The sequence below is a fragment of the Pteropus medius genome, unplaced genomic scaffold (genome assembly GCF_902729225.1).
Source record: "Pteropus medius unplaced genomic scaffold, Ma_sr-lr_union100, whole genome shotgun sequence".
Taxonomy (NCBI): domain Eukaryota; kingdom Metazoa; phylum Chordata; class Mammalia; order Chiroptera; family Pteropodidae; genus Pteropus; species Pteropus medius.
In genome coordinates, this window is record NW_024340701.1 from 1,334,323 (window position 1) to 1,355,388 (window position 21,066).

A 21,066-nucleotide genomic window follows, 5' to 3' on the forward strand; every position below is an offset into this window, starting at 1 on the left:
TTTGGAAAAAGGTTTTGACTCGATAAACTTGATGAGCCTTGGTGGCTCCCATCTGAGGAGCAGGCCAAACTAGTTACAGAAAATTAGATAGGTCACTTGTTTAAATGATACTGAATCCTGAGCCTCCCTGCCATAGAATCTGACAGTTCTTAGGCGGCCTTGGGTAATGCCTTTTCTTTTTAAGCTCCCCAAGTAATTTTGATTCCTAGCTCAACCAAAGAATGACTGTTTAAGACATCTAGTAAAGATGTGCATTAGACAGTAGAACATAAAAGGGTGAAGCTCCAGAGAGAGACCCAGGATGAGGATGCAGTTTGGATTCCATGAGCAGAGAAATGATAGCTGAAACAATGAAAGCAAATATCACCGGGTAGAAGGTACAAAGTAAGAAGAGTTGGAACACTGCCAACATTTAAGAAATGAGCTGAGGGAAAAGGTCCAGCAAAACAGACCTGATGATGATGATGATGATGATGATGATGATTATCTCCGTTTTCCACTAAGTGCCTCCTACATGTGTTAGGGCCTTACTTATACTATCTCTTTTAGTCTTCATAATAGCTGATGGAGGCAGGTATTATCCCCATTTTAAAGGTGATGGAACTGAGCCTTAGGAAGGCGTTCAGTGACTTATTCAAGGTCACACACTGTAAGTAAGAGGTATTTACCTAGTGGGCACTTAAACCCGACTCTCTCTAACTCCAGAGTCCTTATTCTTTCAACATCCACTCTGCTTCTTTGAAAAAGAATGATGAAAGTCATAAAAGGAAAACAGGAAAAAACAGGACTGTGAAAATCAGAGGAAAGAACTTCAATAAGGAGGACATGATCCACTGGGTCCTATACAACAGAGAGATTAAGTATGGGTTGAACTGAAAGATGGCCTCAGCAGGAAAAGTTTTGGTGAATCGGGGGACTGTTCTATGGCAGGAAAAATTAAGTTGCGGCAGACTGTCAAAGGATGAAGAAGTGGCTTCCCCTGGGAAGCTTGTGAGTAAAGGGGTAAAAGAGCAGTAGCAAAAGAAGACAGAGTTGAAGGACAACTTCGTTCAATCTGTTGAGCTTGAGGATGTTTAATGCCAAAAGGCAGAAACCAATGCACCGGTAAACGTTGAAGATACAGAAAAGAGGAGTTCCCTAATTGGGTGAGGTTCCTAAGAGAGAGAAGGTTTAGGATCTTGGATGAGTTCCACTCTCCCTGGCCTGTGCCTGTCCTCCCTGAAGCCAGGTAAGCCGACTTGTCCCTGCACCTCTAGCAAGTGGCCAACTAGCCCTGACTGGATGCCTCCTAAGCTAGAGGGTTCAGTGGCAACCTCGGCAGACTCTCTCAGTCAATCCTTGGCTGCCCATATCTGCCCCTCCTCTCAAGGACCAAGGCTCAGTGACTCCCTGCTGCCTTCCCTCTCCCTGTTTCATCAGGCTGCCTAGCTATTTGGAAGGCTGCTTTTCATTCCTTCCAGATGGACAAGATCTAAAGCGTAACCACCTTGCCCTATTTGTCTTGTCAGTCAATCGTTGGAACCACACACCCCAGCATCGTGGACTGCGTACTGAATGTGCTGTGCACGATGCACCTGGAAGTCCAGTATGAAGGTAGGGGTCTGCTCCACATCACAAGAGGTGGCAGTGAGAGCCAGGCAGATTCTCTCTGAAAAGTTCTCTCTTATTCCCAAAGAGCCTTGTCGAGTTTCCTGGATAGCCTTGGCAGATGGAAGATGCTGGTTTGGTATTGACCAGCAAGTTATTCAGAAAATGACAGTCATGTTCTACACCTCGAATTAGCCACATTGTGCTTTAACGGGTCTTAGAATCTTCTTGGGTCCAGATCTGGCTTTGGTTCCCAGTCTTATGTGGTGCTTCTGTCTAAACGGAAATCATCCTGAGGTCTATCCTTCTTCTAAAAAACTAAATTGGGTAATGGTAGTATTAGTAAGTTTTCATCTATTGAGTACCCCTATGTGCCAGCCACTCTCAATGAATCATTTCTCTTAATTCTCAAAATAACCACAAGAGTACAGGGCCTAGTGCATATTAGGTATTTGAATGTTCAAATTAATGAATGGTGGGGGGTAGGTATTTTTTTATGTTTTTCAAGCTAAAGCATTGAAGCACAGAGAGATTAGTATGCTTCTTAAGGTTACCCAGCTAACTAAATTCAAACCAGATCTGTCTGATTTCAAAGTGTATGCTTTTAACATGTAGGACATGGCAGGTGTTTATAAGATGTTATTTCCTTTCCTGTTCCTATAGTGGTTCAGAGAAGAGAGATTTTGTTTTCAGCAGGAGGGCTGGAGGAAGGGTTCACCAAGAAGGTGGTGTTTGAGCTGAGCTTTGGAGCATGGGGAGGATTTAGGATGATAGAGAGAAGCAGCAGAGGGCATTCTGGAAAGGGAAATGGTATAAACAAAGTCCTAGACATAGAGAAAGTACAAGATGTGGGACATGACAGGTAGATCATTTGGTGGAGGTTTCATACAGTTCTCAGCCTAGGAAGACCTAGAAAGGTAGGCTAGGGCCAGATTGTCAAGCATGTTGAATACCAGGTGGAGTAGTGGGTACTGCCTTCAGTAGGTGGCATGGAGCCATTGAAAAATGATCTGTGAACAGCTAAATGGCAAGGAAGCACTGCCTCAGGAAGATTGCCTCTGCACGGCGGCACACTAGGTGGGCCAGAGCCACAGGGAGACCTGAGGCTGGAAGCCAGTTGGGAGGCTTTTCGGGTTGTTCAGACAACAAAATAAGAATGTGTTGATCTAGCTGGATACAGAGGCCCCAGAAAGAGAGAGAATGGACAAAACTAGGAACTGCCTGGGTGTGGAGAATGAGATGGCATATGGAAGGGGGAACGGGCAGGGCCAAGGAGGCCAGGACAGAGAGGAAAGGTCTGGGCATCGGTGCATATCGGGACTCCTATGTCCAGGATGACAGGTTGAGCCCCAGGTCCGAGAAGTGTGGAAGGGCCAGAAGGAGCAGGCAGGTACTGGGGTTCAAGTATGCAAGTGAGATTCTGGGGAAGATCAACAGAGGTCAATATCAATTTTTTTTTTTTAATATCAGTCGTATTTTTCTTTCAGCAGCGTTGTCAATTTTGTATTTGTTTGACCCCGGCAGATACGCCTGGGTATGTGGACCTTGTATGTTGAGAAATAATGCTATTTCAAAATCCATTACCAGCCAGAGCAGAGTCTTCTGGCTGGGGAGGAGTTGCCAGTGATGGGGTAGAGTGGCAGGGGCACCTGAGTAAAGGTCAGGCCAGCAGCAGAGGGTTGTTGCTGGCACTGGAGCAAGGGAGTGACCTGGCAGAGAAATCATGTTAGGAAACTTAATCAAACAAGCCCAAGGAGACTAGATTGGGTGGCCATGAGACCTCCCATCCCCCACCCTCCCTCCACGTGGCAGATATGGCCATTCCCACTCATCTGCCCCTCCTCAGCTTGAGCATTTCTACTCTAAGGCCTTCCCTGACCTGCCTTAAACCTCTGCACAAATGCCAGCCCTCCTTCCCTTGTACCTTCCTGCACCCTCCTCCCTTCTAGTGCCTCCCTCCACTGGTGCAGTTCTGTCCAGAATGGTGACTTTCCTTTATGTAAAATGTGTACAATTTCAGCTCAACTCTAATCATTTTTGTCCTTTTGTCCTCAGCATAGTCCCTAGCATATGTTAGGTCCTCAGTACATGTTTGTTGAATGGATGAGGGAGTGAGTGAGTGAGTACTGCACATACATACCATCAGCGACTACTTGCCTCTGTGCCTTTGTCCTCCAGACCTCTGAGCAACCTCAGGCCAGCACTGAGTCTGACTCATCTCTTTTTTCAGATCAGGGCCTGGGACATAACGGGTGCTCAATAGAAGTTTGTTGAATAAATTTATGAAAAGTGGCTTAGCTTCATTTATACTGATGAACCCCTCCTGGGTTAGGACTGGCCCGGCTTCTTGCCATATCAGGCTCAATCTTAGAGTCCCTCTGTGATTATTACATGACAGCTACCACTGCGGCAGAAGCAGCAGGAGCATGAAGCTTTGTCACTGCCTTTTTGATTTGATGTCTGCTCATGTGATGACAGTGAAACTCTGTACCTCAAAATAATTTCAGATATGTCAGACTCATAACAGGTGCTCAAGAAATGTGTGAATGAATAAATTATTCTTTTTTACCGGGTACTTCAAAATAGTCTTCATGTAACTTAGGATATAGAGAATGCGTATGGAATGATTGTCCACTAGAGGGAACTATTTCACATGACCGGTGACACGGAGGTTGAGGGCCAGAATACAGTATTCGGCTTTGGCTCACACTCCTCCAAAAAGGCAGGGCAGGGAGGCTCTAAAGATCTTAGATGTAATCCTAACAGTGGGGACCAAAGAGGATCAGAGATGAATTTCCCTGACTTTAAGGATGCCAAATTGCAACACCAAGATGAAGCACCCCCCAGGATGATGGCAACAGTCAGGATGGAGAATCCTGTGATATAGCTGAATAGACTAACCTTGAAAAGACAGGGTTGGTTGTTTTTTGAAAACAAATAGTGATTGAACATCTGTGCTGTGCCAGTTACTATGCCAAGTACTGGGATTTTGTTTGTGTTTGTTCATATTGAAGAGGAAAATGAACGGTTTGGAAGGAGGAGGGTAAGAATGGGGTGCGTGACATCCTTCCCCTGAGAAGAATACAGGGAAAGGGGAATTCTCAGGCCGAGTCCGGTGAAAACAAGAGATGGAAAGGCTTAGGGGGTCTGGCGACTCTGTCCCTGGCAGAGGGTGTCAGTGGTAGAGGAGCCAGGTGACAGCCTCACCTCTTTTTTCGTTGACAAGTCCACTGTCCCACCCCCAAATCCACCAACCTGCCTGGCCCACGTTCTCTGCTTTCTTTCCCATTGCAACAGTATTCCTGCTCCCTCACAGGCCACCTCTTCTACGTCTGCTTGTTCTCTGAAGCACGTTCCCTCAGAACTCTCTTCTGCAATTACCCTCTCCCTTTTTCTCTGGTAGCTCATCTCCACTGACTTAAAAATATGCTCCGTATCTCTCCTCTTAAAAAGGAGCCCCTTCTTGGTAATCTATGGATTAAAAGATATTTAAAAGATATATCCCATAAAAAAAGTAAAATTAAATTATAGTGTTTAAAGATGCATACCCTTCCTTAACCCCAAGTTCCCCGCCAGCTTCTCATTTTTCCTTTTTTTAAATAATTTTTTATTTTTCAATACAGTTGACATACAATATCATACTAGTTTCAGGTATACAACATAGTGATTAGACATTTATATAGCTTATGAAGTAAACATCCCAGTAAATCTAATATCCATCTGACACCATACATAGTTATCATAATAATATTATTGGTTATATTGCTTACACTATACTTTACAACCCTATGACTATTTTGTAACCACCAACTTATACTTCTTAATCCATTTCCCTGTTTTATCCAGCCCTCCAGCCCTCCTACCATCTGGCAACCATCAAAATGTTCTCTGTATCTATGAGTTTGTTTCTGTTTTATTTGTTTGTTTACTTTGTTTTTAGATTCCACATGTAAGTGCAATCATATGGTATTTATCTTTCTCTGACTTATTTCATTTAGTATAATACCCTTTAGGCCAATCCATGTTGATGCAGATGGCAAGATCGCATTCTTTTTTATAGCTGAGTAATATTCCACTGTGTGTATATGTGTATATATGTGTATACCACTTCTTCTTTATCCTTTGATGGACTCTTAAGTTGCTTCCTCCATTTACAATATCTAGACTATTGTAAATGCTGCAATGAACATATGGATGCATATATCTTTTCAAATTAGTGTTCTGAGTTTCTTCAGCTGAATACACAGAAATAGAATTACTGGGTCCTTCTTTGTCCCTTATTATAGCCTTCTTTTTAAAGTCTGTTTTGCCTGGTATAACTATTACTACCCCAGCTTTTTGTTTGTTTGTTTTGTTCCCATTTTCATGAAATATATTTTTCCATTCCATTAACTTTCAGCCTATATACGTTTTTCAATCTGAAGTGAGTCTCTTGTAGGGAGTCTTATTTTTTTTCATTTTCTTCCTACTTGATCTCTTAGCTACTTTTGACCCAGCTGGTCAAAAGTAACTTGCTCTCTTTGCTTGGCTCCTGTGGTACCACTCCCAGTTTTCCTCCTGCCCACTGGTTTTCCCGTCATCTCCTCTGCTAGTTTCTCCTATTTCTCTACCAGATTGTTGGGTCAATATACTTCTCATATCTCTATCAACACATTCTCCTGTGTGATTTTTCTAGTCCTGTGCCTTTAAATATCATATATATATTATATATTCAGACACCAAATCTGTATCGGTAGCCCTGATCGCTCCTCTGAAATCTCCAAGTGGATACCTCATAGACATTTGGAACTTATAGCCAAAATATAATTCTTGATTTTCTTCCCAAAACCTGTTCTTCCTCCTATTTTCAGTAAAAGGTACCACCACCAATCCAATTGCTCCAGTAGAAGGTGGAGAACTAATACCAGATGACCTTCTCTCCCCTCCCACCCCGTCTCTTCTTTGCCAAGTCCTCCAGGTTCTATCTCCACTTACCTTCTCTGTCCCCACTGTGATCACTCTAGGCTAATCCACGACCCTGCCTCCTAACTTATCTTTCTGCTTCTGTTCTGGCCCCCTATAGTCCATTCTCCCACCAACAATCAGCCGGAATGATCGTTTTAAAAATATAAGCTAGACAATGTCACTCCTTGGCTTTCCATTACACCTAGACTGAAATCCGAACTGTGTGGCCAACAAAACACGGAATGCTCTTTCCCCAGACCTTGGACTGAGGAACAGCTTCTTTCTGTCAGGTGTCAGCTCAGATGTCACCTCTGAGAGAGACTTTGCCAACGACTCTCTCTAAAGCTTCCCCGTTCCCTCCCACCACCCACCTAGGTCTCTCACCATCATACCAATCATAGCACTTAGCTCCTTGGGAAATTACATGTTTGTTTCTTTGTCTACTTGTTTGTTGTCTGTCCTCTGTTAGAAAGTCAATTCCAGAAGAAATGAGGCTATCACTAGCATCTAAACACTGCTGGCAAAAGTAGGCTTTTGTTTATTTATTTATTTTCTCTCTCTTTAATTCTCTGCCCCCTACTCCCACCCCTGACCTATAGATGTTGCCTAAGAACTGGATCTCTAAAGGCAGGGCGTCTCCTCCCACACGCTCCTGGTGTGCACCCGGAGCCTGGGGCCTGGGGCCTGGGGCACCCGGGGTATGGTCTGTGGCTCCACCTGGGGTGCGAACCCAGGACCTTCTGTGTATAAAGCAGACATTCTAACCACTACACAATGGAGCCACCCCAAAAATAGACTTTTAAATATTTGTTGAATGAACGAATTGGGATGTCTGAATTGTGTATAGCCGAATTTGTACTGACAGTCATCATATTGGGAATAGAATTTGAAATAACTAGTTTTTCAACCCAGATAGCTAAGTGGAGGCTGTGTGTCTTGAGTGACCTTTATTTCCTGAGAGTGCTTAGGGTCAAGGAAGAGGGTTTGGAGAAGAAAGAAAAAGAGAAGCATCCTGGAGGAAGGTAGGAGATGGTAAGGCCTCTAGGGCAGAGGGTAGGTGTTCTGATTACCTATTGCTTATAAGAAACCACCCCAAATTTGGTGTCATAAAACTATCACTATTTTATTCACACATATCATGTAGGTCAGGAATTTGAACAGGACATAGCAGAGATGGATTATCCCTGCTCTGTGATGTCCGGGGCCTCACCTAGAAGACGGCAGGGGGCCACAGCTGGAACTAGAGTAAAGCTAGTGAGGATCACAATTTCTGATTTATCCTTTTGCCTTAGACTCCAATATGGCTGCCCACAGTACTCTTACTGATCCTGTTATTACTTAACATTTTGATATGTTGTTCATCGTGATTTTCTTTGCATTAATTTTTGATTTGTTAAAAAGATTGCATTGATTTTTTTAAAAGATTAATGAGTTTCTTAGCCTCTCTCTTAAATTTTGCATCAGAGGCAAAAGCCTCACTTGCCTCACCTGAGTCTCAGTCTTGAGTAACACGAGGGGGCTGGAATCATTTGGGGGCTTGAAGGTGGGACTCAGAGCTGCGACGGTACATGGAAGCACCTACATGTGGCCTCTCCATGTAGCTTATAGGCTTCTCAGCTTGGTGGCTGGATTCCAAAAGGGGGCAGCCAAGAGCGAGCTTCCAAGACATTCCAGACTTAAGCTGTGTGGCATTTTTGACCTAGTCTCATAAATCACACATCATGGCTTCCTGCCCAGATTTATGGGAAGCATTTAGACTCCACATCTCAGTGGGAGGAGGGTCAAAAAATTTTGTGGCCAAGTTTTAAAATAGTGAGACAAGTGGAAGCTGGGGATAGCTCTATATCTATCCAAGTAAGATAAGCTTCCCTTTCTTCTTTTTTCTTCCATTTCTCAACATTTTAATGCAGATTCCTGAAATATGGTTGTCTGCCAGAGCTGGGTTTCATAAAATTACACCTCCCTCACACCTGTGCTGGTGCCCCTGAAGAAGGGGTGGGTCAGGGAGCACTGTGTTAAATGTCCTGGGAAAATCCTACCCTTCCAGGTTCTTTAAAAAAGTGGAGGAGGAAAACAGTGCACCAAGTAATGGCTTTCTAGTCCCCACTGCAAGAGATTCTGATGATCCATTTTGTCTGTTTTACACTTGGAAGTAGAAATAACCAGGGAAAGGGTACTGGCGCTTGTACATGCTAATTTCTGAGAGGGTATTTGTTTTCATAGAATTGAGATTTTAGAATTTCTTTTAATAATGATCCCACATAACCTAAGAGAGCCAAAATTAAAATTAAAGGAAGAGTTCTCCAAAGTGGGCCTGCCTGGAATTTATCTCCATTTATAATTGCTGTGAAGTGAAAAATGGCAATTTCCTCCCAGGGAGGCTTGCTATTCCAGGAATTAGAGGCACGCAGGGACTTAATTATGACAAGTTGTCTAAAGCCACAGAAATATTCACTCACTGGTCTCCCTCCCTAGAGAAGAGAAATTTCAAAGTCATAGAAAGTTTTTTGGAAGGACAAATTAATGAATTCTGTTGGGAATTTGAAATATATATGTATATATAAATATATTAGTGTCTTTTACAAATCAATTATTACTTTAGGAACATAAAAATTACTGTTTGACTTAATCAGAAACAGACCAATTATAGTAGATTAATTTGCCGAATGTACGCTTGCCAAAAATCAATCGGCCAAATGACTAATTTACTGAGTGCCTAATTCGCCAGATTACCAATTTACTGAAAACATGTTGCCTGTAAATATCTGAAGGTAATAGCAGTTCCTGTTGGTTATATTGGTAGGGCCTAAGAGAGCTCGGAGAAGCCTGAACTTCAAGTTCTCAGGGACCTCAGACTCTCTGTCCCTCAATACCTTCTTTCTGCCCTCGGTCGCCTCTGGCTCTTGGTCTCCCTTTCTCTGCCCCACCCTCCCTATCCCTTGTTCTCAAGGATGGGCAGTCTAGGCCATGCGGTATGGTGACTGTAGCAGGTTCGTTCACCAGGTTCTCCTCCCCACCCCCACTCCTTGCCCCTGCATCTACAGAGAGCTTGGGCAGAGACCAAGGAAGGTTCTTTAAAAGGCTGTTATGGAGACAAAATGAAAGCCATTGTATTCAGACTTTGCAGAAATCTACAAAAGCTGTTAAATCAATCCATCTATATTTGTTACCTATAACTATATAACAAATTACCCCAAACCTTAATGGCAAAAAAAAAATAAAAAATAAAAAATAAAAAAACCCACATTTATTATCTCACACAGTTTTTTTTGATCAGGAATCTGGGAGCAGCTTAACTGCTCCTGGCTCAGGGTGTCTCCTGAGTTTGCAGTCACGGGGTCAGCTGGGGTTGCAGTCATCTGAGCACCTGCTTCCAGCGTGGCAAGTTACGCCACAGCTGGCAAGTTAGTGCTGGTCGTTGACAGAAAGCCTGTGCTTCACCACGTGGACCTCTCTGTAGGGCTATGTGAGTGTCCTCACAACTTGGCAGCCAGCTTCTCCCAGAGCAAGTGATCCAAGAGAAAGCAGAGGAAGCCCCAGTATCTTTTATAATCTAATCTCAGAAGTTGCACGCTGTTCATTAGAAACCAGTCACTAAGTCCAGCCCACACTCAAGGGGAGGAGAACTGGGCTCCAGCTCTTGAAAGAAAACATACTAAAAACTTTGTGGATGTATTTCAAAACCAACACCATCTAATGAAAATTGCTTAAAAATTAACAAATAGTTATAAGAAACCGGTTTATGGTCAAACGGAAACATTTGTGAACTTGGAAAAATGGTAATTTGGAGAATAAAATTTTTGTCTAATTGACCTAGAACCTAGGAGTAACTTAACTTACTAATAAAATCATCGTTTCATATAGTAATGTTCAAAGTGTGGCTTATCAGTTGCAAGCACAACAGCCAGGCTGAGCAAACTGCCCTGCACTCACGTAGTAGAATTCTCTAGAGACATTAGTGCAGGGAGACAGTGGTCCTAAGGAACCAAACAAGACAGACATGGACAAGTCTTTGAATGAGCGACATCTCTTCTCTTGCCCTCCGGTGTTGGGCAAGAATGTCACTGTTAATTTTTCTGAGGTTCTTGGTTTTGTGGCATTACATAGATTCTTCATACCAAGCAGGATTTATTTAAAAATTAATTCTATATTTGGTTTGCTTTTTTCTTCATAAAAGCATTTTTTAAATTGAGGTAAAATTCACATAATATAAAATTAACCATTTTAAAATGAATAGTTCAGTGGCACTTAGTGTACATTCACAATGTTATGTTACCACTACCTCTAGTTCTAACACATTTTCATTACCCCAAAAGGAAGCTCTGTACCATTAAGCATTTGTTCTCCATCTTCTCTTTTCAGCCCCTTGAAACCACTAACCTTCATTCTGTCTCTATAGATTTAACTATTCTGGGTATTTCATATGAATGGAATCATACCGTATGTGACCTTTTGCATCTGGCTTCTTTCACTCAGCATAATGCTTTTGAGGTTCATCTATGTGGTAGCATATATCAATACTTCATCCTTTTTTATGGCTAAATAATATTGTGTTGTATGTTCATATCGTAATTTGTCTATCCATTCATCCACTGATGGACATTTGGGCTATTTCTGCCTTTTGACTATTGTGAACACTGCTGCTATGAATGTGCATGTACATATGTATTTGTTTGAGTGCCTGTCTTCAGTTCTTTCGGGTATATACCTAAGAGTGGAATTGTCAGGTCATATGGTTAATTCTATTTAACCTTTTGAGGAATCATCAAACTATTTTCAGTAACAACTGAATCATTCCCACCCTCAAGGTATGAGGGTTCCAATGTCCCCACATCCTTGTCAACACTTGTAATTGTCCTTTTTTAAATATATACAACCACCGTCATGGATGTGGTGTGGTGGTACTGCATTGTGGTTTTGATTTGCATTTCCCTAATGGCTAAAGGTGTTGAGCATCTTTTCATGTGTGTGTTGGCCATTTATATTTCTTCCTTGGAAAAATGTCTATTCAAGTCCTATGTCCACTCAAAATATTGTGTTCTTTGTCTTTTTGCTCTTGAGTTGTAAGAGTTCTTTATATATATTCTGAATTCTAGAATGGTTTCCTCCATTCTGTACGTTGTCTTTTCACTTTCTTAATAATGTCCTTTATTGATTTACTTTTAAATTATTTAAGTTTTTCATTCATTCATTTACTTATTCAACAAGAGTGGGCACTGGGCTGGGCACTGAGCATGTAGTAACAAATGAAACAAACTCCCTGCACTCCTAGAGCTTGTTACAGTAGTAATAATAATAGTAATAATAACTGATAATCGCTGCAAGTGACTGATGGTGGCTATGTGACAGGCACTGTTCTAAGCTCTTTAATCATCTCATGTAATCCTCAGAACAACTCTGAGAAGCAGGTACTATTATCACCCCTAGTTTACAGATGAGGAAACTGAGGTACAGAACAATTAAATAGCCTGTCCGAAGTCTCAAAGATGAGACTCACACCCATGCAGTCTGGCTCCTGCACCCACCTCCTCATCGCCACACTATTCCTGTCTCTCCAAGCATTATGAGAACAAGACATTTTTCTTTCACCAGTTTTGAGAAGCAGACAAAACCTGAGGATAGGCAACGCCATTATTATTACAATAAAATGTAGTTTTTAAATTATGTTTTCTCAGCTCCATGCCCTTCACTGGGTCAAGCGAACACCACAGGGTCTCATTTTTAGAACTACAGCTTTTGCCCCACAGAACCCTGTGCCTTTGCTCTCCTCCTCTGAGCTCACACAGCAGTCGTTTCGGCTTTTTCTGCTGGGTAAGAGGCTGCCTGTCCTGTGTAACTTCATTGAACCACAGTCACAAGGCTCTGACACTAACGGGTAGTTCCACGTAAAAATCTGCTGAATACACTTAAAAGATATGTTATTTCCCCCAAAATTATGTGAGCGCTTCAACTGGACAGCTTAGCATTGATAATTTTCATTATACAGTGTTCCACGGTTTTTTGTTTTTAATAGAAAGCCCTCAGGAAAACTTGTTTCTAATTTCTTCATTCGCCTGGACTTCAAAACCTCTGTGTCTTCTTCCCTGGCCTGGTACTCTCTCTCCTTGTCCCCCTGGCATAGCAGTGCTCAGCTCAGATGTCAGGAGCAGGTCAAAGTGCCAGTGAGCAGGCTGGTTGGGCTTGGTGAGACTTGCCCAGAAGAGCAGATACCAGTGGAAGACACGCAACAGTAATTCTTGATTCAGCAATTCATATACCCACCAGAGCACATAACATTAATTAACTTTGTTGCCTGGCTTTTTGAAAATGAAATAGCACATAAAATATCTTTGTAATGTTTTGACATTGGGCTTTGGATAGAATGTGTTAAAAGAGGTGGCAAAATGTACCGGAATCAGAAACAGAATGCAATTGGTCTGGAAGATACCTGACACAGGTTTCTTCCTTACAACAGCGCAACTTGCCAAACGTATATTGTTACCTCATTGGAAAAGGAAGCAAACCTATGCAAGCACTGAAGCACACTTCTCATCTGTGGCCAGCAGATGGCAGTCGTGTCTGGAAGTGAAGAGAAAGATCTGGGACTCTGGTTTTCCAAGGCTCTAGGAGAATTGTAAAACAAACCTCATCAGTGCTGAGTGCCTTGGAAATAGTTGCATGGCACAACCACAATTCCCAAGTGCAAACCCATTTCTAAGGCTCCTTCTGCCAAGGGAATACCAAGCTGCCTGCTGCAGCCCAGTCTCCTCTTCACTCTGATTCCCTGGGCAAATCATTTGTTCTGGGTTTCTTCAACTATCAGACAGGTGATCACCTTGCCTAGAAGTGGGGGGTCTATGGTTCCTCTTTGGATCAGAGGAATCTTTCCTTTTGCACTAAAGTTTCCACTGAGTGTCAGTGGCCCACTCCTTGCATCTGTTCTGCTTGCCATTCTGTTCGGTCAGCACGGGTACTGTACCTGACATGTACTCAGTCGATACTTGCCAAATGAATGAACATGGGCCCTGCAGAGCTGCTTCTTGGCCTCACTGGACGTGAACTCTCAACCACTCAAAGCCTCCTGATCATACCTTCCTCCCTGAATACTCTGATCTCTTCCTTCCCAGACCCCTGGCTTCCTCTGATTTCCCTGGAAATAGTTTCTCGGTCCTTCGTACATTTCTCTTCTTTCATCAGTCCCTCAGTCGTTGGTTTCTTTTTCTCTCAAGATTCAATCCCAGGTCCTCTTCTCATCTCTTTTCTTTCTGTGGTATCTCATCCACTCCCATGGTTTTAATCACCACCTATAATGATAGAAACGATAATGGTTAACCTTTATAAAGTATTTCCTATATGCTAAGTACCACTCTAGCTCTTTACTCATTTAATCCTTACAAGAAACTGATGAAACAGTCAGTATTATTAGTCGTGTTTTGTGGATGACGGGCACAGTGGTTGGGTGACCTTTCTACAGCTCAGACCTCTCTCTTGAGCTCCAGACCCTTATTTCCATTTGCCTTCCCAACATCTCCCCCTGGATGTCACTGACCATGTTCAAAACTGGACTCCTGATATTCCAGCTGTGCACCTGACGCACTCCTCGCTGCTCTAATGAGGCTCACAGCTTCCAGCTGTGCACCTGGGTGCGCTGTTAGCTTTGGGGCGCTAGGAGCCCAGGTGGCAATGGGACCCGACCTACTAGCGTCCCCCTTGTAGCTGGGGTGGAAGATAAGGTCACCCAGTTCTCAACCATTATTAGAAAAAGATGGTCCATGTCGCAGCCTTGGAAAACTACAGACTGAAAACCTCAAGTTTTCAGAGACCCAGTGGTCCAATTCTGCCCGGGTAATAGAGAGACAAGAGTTCACATTTAAACTTACAGAGTATATACCCTAGACCTTTCACGAAAACCTTAAAAACTGAGGGACAAAAAAGGGCCTACCAGACTACTTTTTAAAGGAACAAATTGGCTGTATTCCCTACTTAAGGACTTATTTGCTTTTCAACAAATCATATATCTGTCTTTGGCAAACTGAATATTGAGCTTTACCCAAGCAAGGTCTCAAATAATTCACCAATTCTCCAAGATTTCTCTCCATGGAAATCTTTAGTAAAAAGTAAAAAACTTTTACCATTCTGAAAAGAAACAAGAGTGTGTTTTCCTGTCATACCCATCTTCCCACATACTGGCCTGTCCCCCAACACTTGTGGAGCCTTTGCACCTGCCAATGAAAGCTTTTCTCCCATTGTAGAGAATTATCTCAAACATAGTCTTACTGGATAAAATCTCCTGACAAGGGAATAAAAGATTAATTTTGGTTATGCAAACATAATACTGTTAATGCAGCAATTCGTCTTATGCAAATAAGCTAGTCAGGGAACCAAGAACTTTTCCCTAAGTCCTGTTTCCCCAGGAGTAAGTGGAGAAATAGGCCCCACTTGGCTCCTGTGCTGAGGACAGCACATTTCTAAGTCCTGTCCACCATGCAGCAAGCACACGTGTTTAGAATAACATTTACTCTGGGCGGACCATGGTATACCGGCACATTGCCATCTCACCCTGCCCCTTTCTAGCTCTGCCTCTCTTTGGTTCCTCTCTCTTCACAAAAATATGCAGTCCTCCCTATCTTCCCAGGCACTTCTACAGCCTACTGACCCCTTTTATAGCACTTGTCACCATGCCATGTGCCTGGCACAATAGGCATTCTGTGCAGATTTGCCAATAGGCTGAGTGAATGCTGGAAGGAAGAAATGAGTGGAAAATATCTACAAAAAAATCCCTTCAATAGATTCCAATTCCCTCCTCCTTCCTAACCAAATCTTTCCTTCCTTTTGCTTCCACCACTTCGAAGCTGTGGTACCTTAAATAAAGTGCTTTACCTCTCTGAGCCTCATTCCCTCAGCTGTAAAATGGGGATAACAGGCATAGTGTCATTGCAAAGCCAACCTCATGTAGTTATGGTGAGCTTCAGTGGGGTACTGTATGGAAAGCCCTTAGCACAGAGCCGAGGCAAAGAAGGGCCCAATAATGATGGTTCATCAGAAACTAAAGCTACTCTAAACTGCTGTCCACCTTCTTTCTACCCCTTTCTCATTTTCTGCCGGACATTCTCCCAACTATTTACTCTCTCTCCCTCTTACTCCTTGTCTTTCCCCATCCTTGTCTCCCTTTGAAGACCCAGCCCTTCTCTCCAGAAATCTTTCTGGATTCCTCAAAGCTGAAGATGGCCCTGCAGAGGTGGGACCTCCAGCTCTGACAGTTGCTAAGCCTCCTTGATGGGTGGGCTCGCTACTCAACCCTTCCTCCTCTCCTCCAGCTATGGCTGGTTGGGTCGTGGGGGCGGCTGGATGCCCCGCTCCTCCTCTTCCTTTGTAACCACAGCTCTAAGAAGGCAGGACTGAGGTGCTGCCTGCCTAGCTGCCCCCACACCCCTTGCTCAGTGCTGGCCAATTAAAGGTCAGGAAAGGTCCATGAAGAGGGTGAGGGTAAAGGGAAGTTATTTGGTTCAAAGGGCTCTTTGCTTCCTTGGTGGGGGTGGGGAGTGTTGGAGTGGCAGGCTTCTCCATCGTCTCTGCCCTTCCCAAGCCATCGAGCTGATCAAGGACCTGGTCAACTACGAAGTGTGCATAGCGCTGCTCCAGGGCCTCGTGCACCTGCTGATACCGTCCGTCAAGACCAATAAACTGCAACCCAAGATCCTCAACGGTAGGGATCTGCTGGGATTAGGGCGGAGGGCACCCGGCGCGGGGAGGGACCCCTGCCTCACAGCCGCCCCTTCGCCAGACTCCACGGTCCTCCAGCATACTGCCAACCTGCCGGTGTTCCTGCAGCAGGCCGCGGCCGCCAAGGCCATCGGGTAAGCGGGCAGCGGGTAGTGGGTAGATGCAGCCAGTAGACCCGGGAGGGCTCGGGCTGGCGCCAGAGAGTCCCCAGTAATCACCACAGCCCGAATCCCCGGCCCAGGGTCCTGGCGCGCGGCAACACGAGCCTCGCAGAGGAGATGCTGCACCTGCGCGTGGTGCACGGCCTGATGGCCGCCATGGGCAACACGGACCACAGCAACAGCCAGCGGCAGGCCAGCCTCACGCTGGAGGTGAGCAGGCAGCAGGCGGTGGGGCGGTGGGCACCAGGCGTGGTCACCACAGGCACGCAGCCCACCCGCCCCCTGCCCCGCTGCAGTACTTCGTGCAGCTATTCCCGCTGGTGGAGGAGCACGTGCGCAGGTCCTTGGGGGAGAAACTCTACGAGCTCTTCCTTGTAAGTGTTCCCAATCCGCCCTGGCGGGGAAGGAATGGTGCCTCCTCCACACCATCCCTCCCCTGCTACACCCCCCACAAAGATTGGGCCTGGTGGCCCGGTGCAAGAGGGTCTGTCTGGGCTTGGGGTCTTCCCCTCCTCCGGCATCTTTCCTTTCCCTTGCCTGCTCCCTCCCTCCTGCAATATCCCTCTGCTCAAGCCCAGCTCCAAGTCCAGACTGCCCCGGGCACCCCAGCTGTGTTTCCCTTGCTCCTGTCCTCAGAGCAACCCTGAGGACTTGCACATGAAAATAGATAGCATTCAGGCGGACATCTTGGCAGCCAACAAAGTCAACGTTACCAGAGGTGAGTGGGGAGTGAGGGGACCTGGAGCAGAGGTACAGCCAGCACCCAGTCTCAGGCTCACCTCTCTGTCTCCAGCATTACACTTCAGTGGCCTTTCACTTAGCGGCAGGAGGCTTTACCTAGGCCTTCCTGATCAGGAGCAGCTGGACAACGTCACACACTCCCAGGAGGACATGGAAGAAAAGGAGTAACAGAGCCTCTGAGGCAAACCAGGAAGGTCAATGCTGTGTGGCAGAAAACCCAGCAGAAGGAGCTTGAGTCCGTCTCAGGGCCACTCCACTTGGCCTTAGGTGGGGGGCTGGGGGTTAGGATCGTCAGTGGGGGAGAGGGAGAGCTGCCCGCTGGGAAGAATTCAATAAAGTCTTGCTATTTATGTGTTCTCTACGTGTGGAGGGCGGAGGGAGGTCAAACGAGATCAGGCCCTAGGTGCTCTGTCTCCCATTACCTCTGACTGGTCTCCTGCTTTTCTCTTTCTCCGTCACTGGCTCCAGACACACTGTTGTGTGTTTCTTAACTGATAAAGGAGCTCTTACCTTAGGACTTTTGTGCTGACTTTTCTGCTGAACGGTGAGAGAGGTTCTGTTCTTAGAACCTCTTACCACAGATATCAAACTGCACAACTAAGTCCCTCACCTCCTTTCAACTCTACACAGTCACCTTCTCAATGAGGGCTATTTTTTTTTAAGTTGCAATCCACACTACCACTCCCAATTCTTACACTATGTCCCCCAGACTCCCTTACGCTGCTATTTTTTCCCATAGCACTTATTTATATATTTATTTATTTATTGTCTGTCTGTGCATCTGAATGTAAGCTCCACTAGGCAAGGATGGATGATGGATGGATAGATAGATAGATAGATAGATAAGAGAGAGATTTTTTTTCTTTACTGATATATCCCAAACACTGAAAACAATGCCTGATACACATGAATAAATAGCAGAGGTATTGTGAAGGGGTTGTCCCTCAAAACATAGTAAATGGTAGGACGGCAGTAATTCTTCATGGTGCCACAAGAGGGCGCCACCCACCCTGATGTTGTCAGTCTTAGGGGCCCTAGCCCCTCCCCAAATGATTTTGAGCAGCAGCTTTCTGCTATTTAGGCCGAGAGTGGAGAGAAAAGTCAACAAAAATAGTTATGCTTCCATAAAGCTAAATAGATTTCCCATTTTAAAGAAACGTGCTGTCCTTTGGGGTCAAGTCTTTCTGTTTTTAGTCTTGAAGTGGCCTTTCTTTTGTAAAACAAAAGTAAAAAATATAGTCAGTGTACCCCAGAAATTTTTTGGAAATCTTAACTGGAAAATCCAAAATCTGGAAACCACTGGCCTAAGGTAATCATAGTTTAATAAAAATCATGGAACTTTAAAAAATGAAATCTTAAGTATAATACAAAAATCTAAACCAGCTATAGCTGTGCTACCCTGAACAAGCCCAATCCCGTCTGATCTCAGAAGGTAAGGGTCAGGCCTGGTTAGTACTTGGATGAGAGACCACCTAGGAAGACCAGGTGCTGGAGGTGTAAAAAATTTTTAAAAATAAGGTATTGTAAACTGACAAGGTCCTTGCAATCTGTGAGGTCAGCCAAAGGTTGCCGCTCCTAAAAAGAAAAATCTAAAACAAATATCTCTAACTTTCTGTGTTTACTAAGTTATTTGAAAGTTTTAGCTGTCGTGATGTCATCTCTCAATACTTCATATTATGTTTCTACTAAAAATAAGGACATTTTCCTACATAATTACAATACCATTATTGTGGTAGTCTGAGTAATGACTTCCAAATACGTCTATATCCTAATCGCTGGAACCTGTGAATATGTTACCCTACATGGTGAAAGGGACTTTGCAAGTGTAATTAAATTCAGGGTCTTGAGATGGGCAGATTATCTTGGATTATCCTGGTGGGTCCTCACAAGAGGGAGTAATCACAAGGGTCCTCACAAGAGGGAGGCAAAAGGATCCTGAGTTAGTACTAAGAGATGATACCACAGAAGAAGGTTGGAGTAATATAAGGAAGGAGTCCTGAGCAAAGGAATGCAGGCAGCTTCTAGAAGTGGAAAAGGCAAAGTAACAGACTTTCCCCTGAACCTTCTAAAAAGAATGCAGCCCCCACAACATCTAGATTTTCTGACCTCCAGGACTGTAAGAGAATAAATTTATGTTGTTTTAAGTCACTAAGTTTGTGGTTGTTGCAAGAGCAACAAGAAAGCTAATACGATTATCAATTCAATATCTAAAATGAGTACATACTAAAATTTCCATAATTGTCCTAAAAGTGTATCTTCTGTTTTCTTTCCTTTTTTAAAAAAATATAGAATCCAGTTAAGGTTTGTGTATTGCATCTGATTGTCACGTAGTATGTTTATTTTTAAAGTTTAAATATATAACAAACAATTCCTTGCTGTCTTGATCCACATAAAAATTTGAAATCAGATAAACCTGAGAATTTTCTATTTTTAACATGATCCAATTCTACTTTTAAAGCTAAATTATCTCTTTAGGAAAAAAAATACATAAATATGTGTCATATAAAAAGCAACCAATTACATTTAAATTTTGTTAAAGCTTTTTAAAAAGCAGTCACACAAGTGCAACCCTTGGAGCCAGAGCCCCAGAGAGGTGGTCCTTGCCTGAGAAAAATGTGGATAGGGCCAAGCTTGAACTTTAAAAGTTTTATTCAAGTTTTCAACAAAAGCAGGTTAACTAGATATTCTATAGGTAGTAAACATCTATTGGGCGACTGCTCAGTGCCAGGCCCCTGAGCTAGGCACAGGAGGTAGTTCAAGTTAATGCTTAGTAGCCTCTAACGTGTAAGCATAAATTCGAAGTCTAACGAATGAAGTGTATCCGCCATCTCTGTGAATGTACTTCTTACAACAACGTGGCTGCTAGCGGGTAAGGCTTTGGCTGGCAGGCCTTCCGGAGATGGCCCCTCCCTCCCGGGTCCTCCTGGATGAAGGCGCTTATCCCTCCTTCCTCCATCGGGGGTCAGCATCGCCTCTCCAACGAGAACATGGAATTCCGCGAGAACGAGCAGTACAATCCAAAGCACGCCAGAGACATGAATATTTCTCTAAAGACAACTTAGAAGGCGGGGATGTAACGCCGCCCACGGTGAGAAGTCGAGTCGGCATCTTGGAGCAGTAAGGCGACTTATGCACCCACCCATTCTTCATCCGTTTATCCAGACGACAAATCGGCTTTGTTGGTGGCCCTGGGCTGGCTTCTGAGTCCAAGGGGTAAGAGACATACGTGGAGCACGGTGACCGGTGCTGCGGGAACATTTTGATAAGGGGAGTTTTGTAGTAGAGCCACCCAGTTTATTAAAGAGAAAGTTACAGCTAAGAAACTCGGACATTCCCGAAAAAAAAAAAAGATTGCTTTTCAAAGATCAACTAACGCGTAACGTAAACAAAGCGCTTTATTACACCCTTTTATTTCAGATCACAGTATACTGCACGAACGAGCCAGTCATCTAGGTTTATACAAAAAGACAAACTCATTTTCTGCTTTTGAACACTCTTGTTAGCCCTGCAAAAAGCAAGGCCTCAAAAAATTGGGTAAAAACTCAGAATTGTTCCTCTCCACGGAAATCTTTAGTAAAAGGCGAAAGATTTATACGATCTGAAGAGAAACCAGAGTATGCTTTACATCCCTGCTCTCACAGTTCTCGGGTAACTGTACCTCCTAATTCATCAATGGTCATTAGTTCCTCAAAAGCGCTAGTGACTTCTACCTTTAGTTCAGACAATTCTGTGAAAACATTCTCATTTTTATGGGGGGGAAAAGGTGACAAAAAGAAGAATCCAGCCTTTTTAAAGTAGGAAAGATTATGTGCAGTGCATTGTGGGTATGTAAATTAAGCTGGGTCACCAACCTGGTTTCCGGAAATATCTTAAAATAGCTGGTTAGTTTTCCTTCTCCGCCTAGGGCCGCCATGGCGCGGGGGTGGGGCAG

General features: G+C 43.9%; 1 protein-coding gene, 1 long non-coding RNA gene and 2 other non-coding genes across 12 annotated transcripts in view; 1 reads left to right on the top strand and 3 right to left on the bottom strand.

The window, feature by feature from the left end:
- Positions 1 to 17,947, top strand: part of ARMH1 (armadillo like helical domain containing 1) — a 38,965-nt gene extending 21,018 nt beyond the window's left edge. For 3 of the 9 annotated variants that reach the window (XM_039883987.1, XM_039883994.1, XM_039884005.1), the window contains exons 7-11: positions 1,509 to 1,593; positions 16,097 to 16,367; positions 16,475 to 16,604; positions 16,691 to 16,768; positions 17,031 to 17,946. In XM_039883987.1, coding sequence (XP_039739921.1) covers positions 1,509 to 1,593; positions 16,097 to 16,367; positions 16,475 to 16,604; positions 16,691 to 16,768; positions 17,031 to 17,303 — 837 coding nt within the window. In that variant the 3' untranslated portion in view covers positions 17,304 to 17,946. Of the gene's footprint in view, positions 1 to 1,508; positions 1,594 to 16,096; positions 16,368 to 16,474; positions 16,605 to 16,690; positions 16,769 to 17,030 lie in introns of all 9 variants that reach the window. The other 6 variants (XM_039884045.1, XM_039884054.1, XM_039884011.1 and 3 more) reach the window with 4 other exon arrangements.
- Positions 13,007 to 20,744, bottom strand: LOC120619674 (uncharacterized). The gene is made up of 3 exons (XR_005657592.1): positions 20,275 to 20,744; positions 13,689 to 13,814; positions 13,007 to 13,133 (listed from the first exon to the last, which is right to left on the bottom strand). It is a non-coding gene; the product is annotated as an uncharacterized LOC120619674 (long non-coding RNA).
- Positions 14,554 to 14,664, bottom strand: LOC120581422 (U5 spliceosomal RNA). The gene has a single exon (XR_005647264.1). It is a non-coding gene; the product is annotated as a U5 spliceosomal RNA (small nuclear RNA).
- Positions 20,637 to 20,753, bottom strand: LOC120581411 (U5 spliceosomal RNA). The gene has a single exon (XR_005647262.1). It is a non-coding gene; the product is annotated as a U5 spliceosomal RNA (small nuclear RNA).
- Positions 20,754 to 21,066: the final 313 nt, after the last annotated feature.